Raw genomic sequence first — 6,348 nt, forward strand, 5'->3', positions numbered from 1 at the left:
GTTGCTCAAAACCCCATCCAAGCTGACTTCCAAAGATGGGACATCTTTGAATTCCCAATAACTTTTCGTCTACTTGATAAAAATATAAAAGATTCAGGTATTCAACTCTCTGGACAACGTGTTCCAGCTTTTTTCCACCCTCATCTTAAAGAATTTCTTCCTTATATCCAATTTCAATTTACTCTCAGTTTAAAAACATTGGCCTTGTCACTAAAGGCCTTGGTAAAAAGTCTATCTCCTTCTTTCTTATAAGCTCCTTTTATATGTTGAAAGGCCACTATTAGAAGCCTTCTCCTCTTCAGGCTGAACAACTTAGATCTCACTGTTTGTCTTCGTAGGAGAGATGCTCCTGCCTTCTGACCATTTTTGTGGTCCTCCTCTGGACCTGCTCCAGCAGGTCCACATCTTGTACAGAGGGCTCAGAGCTGATACAGCGCTCCACGTGTGATCTCATGAGAGCATAGAAGAGGATGAAAATCACCTCCTTCAATCTACTGGCCATGAGGCCCAGCATACTATTGTTATTTTGGGCTGCAAACACACATTGTCAGCTCATGTCCAATTTTCACCAAACAATATCCAAAAGTGCTTCGCAGGGCAGCTGATCTTAGTTTGTCCAGCAGTTTGTCCTGATACTGGGGTTGCACTGACCCAGACGCAGGACCTTGCACTTGGCCTCGTTGAATTTCACGGAGTTCAGATGTGCCTACTCCTCAAGCCAGTCAGGGACACTCCGGATGGTATCGCTTCCCACTAATAAAAAAGAGAAAAAAAAAGTGATATAAAACATCTCAGCAGAAAGGGAGAAATAGTTGTCCAAAAAACTATTGTGTTTGTGTGGGTAAATCTTGGGAGGCAGAGATACAGATAAGCCCTATGGGGAGAAATTATATAGAATTTTCTAATATAAGCAATATTTAGTTTTTTAATTTGATTTAATTTCTGAAGTATTACCTGAAATACATAACCTTTTTAAAGACTCAGAACTTTTATGTATACAAGGAAGAACAAATTTGGATATAATTTCCTTGTTTGACTCTTGTAAAGAATTATCCAAATATGACATGTAAGAATATACTGAAAAAAAATTGAATTCTATGTAGGTATGATTCTATAAGGATTAGAGAAAGTTCTTCCCAATCCTCCCCCCTTCCAAAGAAAAAAGTATTCAAACTAAGAAGTGTAGCTTGATAAGATCAATATTTACTATGAGCAGTTTGCTATGAAGAGCTCAGAATAAAAAAGTAGAAAGTCAGATACAGATATATGGATCTTGAAAGTGAAAGTGTCCTGGCTCAATTTCATCTGAATAACTGCCCCATAGTACAACTTTTCAGAAATGGGGAGAGGGTGGGGGGGGGAACCCGACTCCGAATCATCACGGTATTTCTGTGTCAATTTGGTATTTCCCTGAAAACTCCTGGTTCTTGTTCTGAACTGAACATTTTTTTTCCTCCTTACTCTCCACAAGGATTCTGGATTTTTTTTTTAACAGTGGAAGATAGGTCTTTTGATCAACTTTTCCTCATATTATGGTTACTGATATTGAAAATAATATAATATTCATTCTGTGAATCTGTCTTTCAGATTTACAGGTTGAGTTGTGTTTCATAACAGTCTGAAGTATCAGATACAAATTATAAGAGATGCATCACAGTAACATTTAAGCCAACTACAGACAAACTATCTGCATACGCAGTACTGCACAACAGAGTTTGGTAAGTTACTCTTGAGTAAATGCGCTCTCCCAAAAGCAATGGGAAAACAGCACTAATCTGGGTCATGTGTAACAGAGACAACCACCATCCAAGTTTGTGACAGGTCTATGTGAATTCACAGCACTTGTGACCAGCCTGCTATCTTTTCTTGGTCATGTGTTGAGCAGAGATCACCAAATGTCCTGAACTGTGTCCTGATTTTGTGATGTGAAAAAGAGGAATTTAGAGTTTCAGTGTTGGCTGGTCTACCTGGAATGGTCTTTCAACTGATGTTTCCAAAAGGTAAGGGTTTCAATACTCACATACTCAAAAATGTAATTACATGATACGTTTAAAAAGGGACTTTGCAGTGACAGTTCAGAAGACAAAATAACGTAAAAACTTGAAGACTGTACAAAAGGCCCTGTTCTGCACTTCAGACATTTTCTTTTACTCTCACCTTTCTCTGTTCCAGATACCAATTTCTTGTGCTCTCAATTTGATCCATTCCTCTTTAAACAGGGAAATTCCCTCTTGCAAGGCAGCACTGGCCAATGTGGCCAGCAGTACCTCATTAGTATTTGCTGCTGCTAGCTCCTGAAGCTGGACAAAGCTTGGTTTCTACCACTCTTAGACCAGAAGAAAGTACAGTCTCTTCTGAATTTAAAGGAAAGGCAGCTAAAAACCAAATAAAAACTTTACAATTAAGTTAGCTTCTCTGTGCTAACAGAGTGACTGAGAAAGCATATGAAATGCACGGGAGAAGTGTCAACAGCATACAATTTCTACCACAAAGAGCTCAATGCATTGTCATTGGAATTTTCATGATGACTAGTTTCTGATGACTAGTATATCCCAGGGAGCTATCTAGTTTAGTCTAATTTACACTGAAAAATGAATAATATGAAAGAATAGATATAGAATAAAAATAAGTGCAAATACCTCATCTCTGTAAATAACATAAATTCTCCAATATAAGGTGGAAGCAAAGAAGAACATCCCAAATTTTTGTCATTCCATATGGTGTCTTTAGTTATTTATAGAAGAAGCATTCTATCAGACATCTACTCCTATTATCCTCCAGATATTAAGTTTTTCCATCTTTCTTTCTCTGTATTTCAGAAAACTGAAATATAAATTATTTAATTTAGCATTGCTTGCATAGTCAAAATCATTGACTGTGGATTGTTATGAATATGATAGCTGTATCCACTCACATACTAAACGGTGAGGAATACCACTGATTATGTATGCACAGTGCTTTGCCATGATGAGTTTAAATTGGGAATATATTTTGATGAGATGATTGAACCTATTTGTAAGATACAATTTAATAAATGAAAACACTTGATTGCAAGACAGAGAAAGGAAGAAAGAATTTAGAATTAAACAGAAGAGACCATCATCTGTAACAATTAAATTTTTCATAGTAAATAGTAGTCAGTAAAGAAATTAAAGCAATAATTAATATATCATCATCATTATACTGACTAATGTATCAATATGAACATTAAATATTTATACACATTCGTAATTGTGTACATTAACAATTTAATTATTCTCTTACTTCAGTCTCTATGAAAAACTGCTGATACATATCCATAGTAATAAGGGATGCACTGTTATATACTGAGTACATTACCCTCCAACAAAATGCTGAGCAAGGAGTTCTTTCTACCCCATGAACTTTATACTATCATCAAGATTTTGTTGGTCTCATATTTCAGTCCCGTGGTCCTTGAAACTTTGAATATCTATGAATACAATATTGAAATTCCTTATGATTACCACACAGGTATTACCCCTGAAATTTGGCATTCTTTTGATTTCACAATAACTTTTCATCAACTAGATAAAAACATATTCATACAAGATTCAGGTTTGATACATAAATAAATAATTACACCTCTTTTTGGAATTTTCTTTGGAAAGATTTTTAAGACTTCATTTTTTACCTCATTTTATTTTTTTTTAACCTTGTCCTTTCATTGTTATTTAGGACAGTGAAATTTTGAGTTTCTTTTTAGGGATAAAAATATTGTTATTTCACTTCAGCCACAGCGAATCTTTCCAGTGTTACTCATATTGCATTGAAACAAATGTCAAGTAAACATTTAAGAGACTAGAGAAAGAAGTACCCTCAGACGAATATATTTCTGCCTTCATTCTTTTCAGTAACAGGAAGTAGTATTTTCAAAAGCTGATATGATAAAATTTGTAATTCAAAAAATCCTGTTATTATCAAATATTAACAGATTTTTAAGACTGTGGTGTGTTGACCGTGGCTGAATGCTACAGGCCCACCAAGCCATTCTATCACTTCCCTCCTCCACAGGATGGGGGCCGGGGGGAGAGAAAATAAGGTGGGAAAAAACCCTTGCAGATCAAGATAAAGGCAGCTTACTAAAGCAAAACTGAGGGTCATGTGCATGCGAGCAAAGGAAAAAAATCAAAAGATTTATTTTTTACTTCCCATCAGCAAGTGATGTTGCCACCTGTTTGGAAGCTGGGCTTTGGCACAAGTAGTTGTTGCTACAGAAGGTAAATGTAAATAATGCTCCCCCCCGCCATTCTCCCTTGCCATTTTCTTCCTTTCTCTTAGCTTTTATACCTGGGAAGGCATCATACGGTATGGAATATTCCTTTGGTCAGTTTGGGTCAGCTGTCCTGGTTATGTCCGCTCCCAGGATTTGGACCAGCCCCATCCTACTTGTGAGGGGGGAATATTGGAGAGACAGAGCTGATGCTGTGCCAGCACTGCTCAGCTGTAGTCAGAGCGCTGGTGTGTTATCTGTGGGGGTGCACAGCTGGTCTGTTGGCTCTAATGTATTTGTATTCCTATTAAGTATCACCTAAAAATCATTTCAGACACACAAACTGAAGAGAATTTATTTTCTGTGCAACTTATAGAGTGGGGAAAAGTATCTGCACTGCCAGGCTTGATAAAGTGTGAGACTGGTGCAGTTGTAGCAGAAAAACTTTGCAAATCAATTCTTTTTTAAACAGAATTGGTGATAATCCATAAAGTGCTTTAGGCAGAAAGTGGTTGGGTTTTTAGTTCACTGAAAGGAGAGGGTTTAACTGAGGAGCTGAAGGTTGAGGAACATTCAGGAGGAGCAAAGGTACAACACAGAGATTGGTCACGTATTCTGTGTATTTGTACGGACATGAGCACCATTATCTGCTCTGGAGAAACTCCATCTCAGGGGAATGGGGCCACTTACTTCCTGCTGCTTTTGTTGAGGGGGACATGTGTTCCTTTCACACTGAGAGACTCCAAGGAATCTTTGGACACTCTGGAATCTCCAGTTCCAAGTAGCTTCTCTCTTCTTGATCCATTCTCCTTGTAATTGATACTTCTGTATTTTGGAGCTTCTAAAGAACTTCTAGTTCTGGCTTGAACTTCAAGACCTCCTTCTGCTACTCCTCATCAAAGCTCTGGACCTCATATTGATCCAGATTGATGAATTCTTGGTTCATCTCCTCATCCCCAGTCTTGCAGTTCTTGGAGTTTTTGATGACATGAGCCCAATCCTGGATGTGATGGCCAACGGCCATTTGTTCCAGGCCACTTTCAGAGTCCTTAAGTGCTTTTCTTGTCTCCTTAACACCTCCCGGGGCTGTGCGAATCTGGGTTGAGGCTTGGAAAACCTTTGGAGGTTCATCCTCCACTTTGGAGAAAGTCATCATGGAGGAGGAGCTGAACATGTGTCCATTGGGGTACGTGGACAGGTCATCAAATTTCCTGTGCATTTCCAGCATACTGTTCCTCATGTTTAACATCATCCTGTCCATGGTAGAAAATGGATCCCCAAAATCTGCATCTCTGCGGTTCCCCCGAGGAGCCAGCCGGGAGTCTGGGCGTGCTCTCCACTGCAGCGCTCTGTCGGCTCTGTCCCTGCCCTCTGGCAGGCTCAGCAACGGCTCCCTCCCGAAGGGCTCTGAGAAGCTCCTCATCATCTGCCTCATGTGCTCATGGTGGGCAGGATCGCTGGAAGAAGGGATCCTCCTCAAAGCACCTGCCGAGCCCCCTGAACATGGCGGCGGGGGACTCATTCAAGACTACATTAAGTGTAGCCTTAAAAAGCACTGTTTATATAATAAAATAGCATTAATAAGTTAAGAGTAATGTTTGTTTGGCCAGAAAGCCTTTACATCATATTTAATCTTCCTGCAGTTTCCCCAGATTATTTAATTTTAGTGAAATAATGTGTTTAATAATGTTGAAAAATAACCACCAGCACTTTTGTTGAGCTCTGACAAAGGGAAGGACAATTACTTTTTTCTTGAAGTGGTCTCTTCCTGTTCTTAGAGCAAATATTAGTGACAATAAGTTCATGTGATCAATTATTAGTGGCATTAATTGGGGTTATTCAACCATTTAATGAGCAGTGAAGGCAAGAGGGGGTCAAGGGATACTTTGACACCCTTAGGGCACAATCCAGGAGCTCATTTTCCATCCACTGAAGACAACATGGCTTTTGCAATTAATTTAATAGACAATATAAGGCTGTGGATGCATTTTCTAGGTATGTCACTCAAATTTCCTGGTGATTAACAGCAGTAAAGTTTTCCAAGTTGGAACTTCAGCAGGAATGTTGGAGAAACGCTGCTGTTCAACGGAAAATTCACCTGACATCTTGGATTTCTG

General features: G+C 38.8%; 1 protein-coding gene across 1 annotated transcript; it reads right to left on the minus strand.

The window, feature by feature from the left end:
* Nucleotides 1-4,917: 4,917 nt before the first annotated feature.
* On the minus strand, nucleotides 4,918-5,736 carry LOC113992973 (myeloid leukemia factor 1-like). Its single transcript, XM_027730738.2, is given in 3 exon segments — nucleotides 4,918-5,090; nucleotides 5,093-5,690; nucleotides 5,692-5,736. Coding segments are annotated over 3 exon segments (816 nt in total).
* Nucleotides 5,737-6,348: the final 612 nt, after the last annotated feature.

The sequence above is a fragment of the Pipra filicauda genome, unplaced genomic scaffold (genome assembly GCF_003945595.2).
Source record: "Pipra filicauda isolate LSUMZ 115617 unplaced genomic scaffold, ASM394559v2 scaffold237_size1200389_pilon, whole genome shotgun sequence".
NCBI classification, from domain to species: Eukaryota; Metazoa; Chordata; class Aves; order Passeriformes; family Pipridae; genus Pipra; species Pipra filicauda.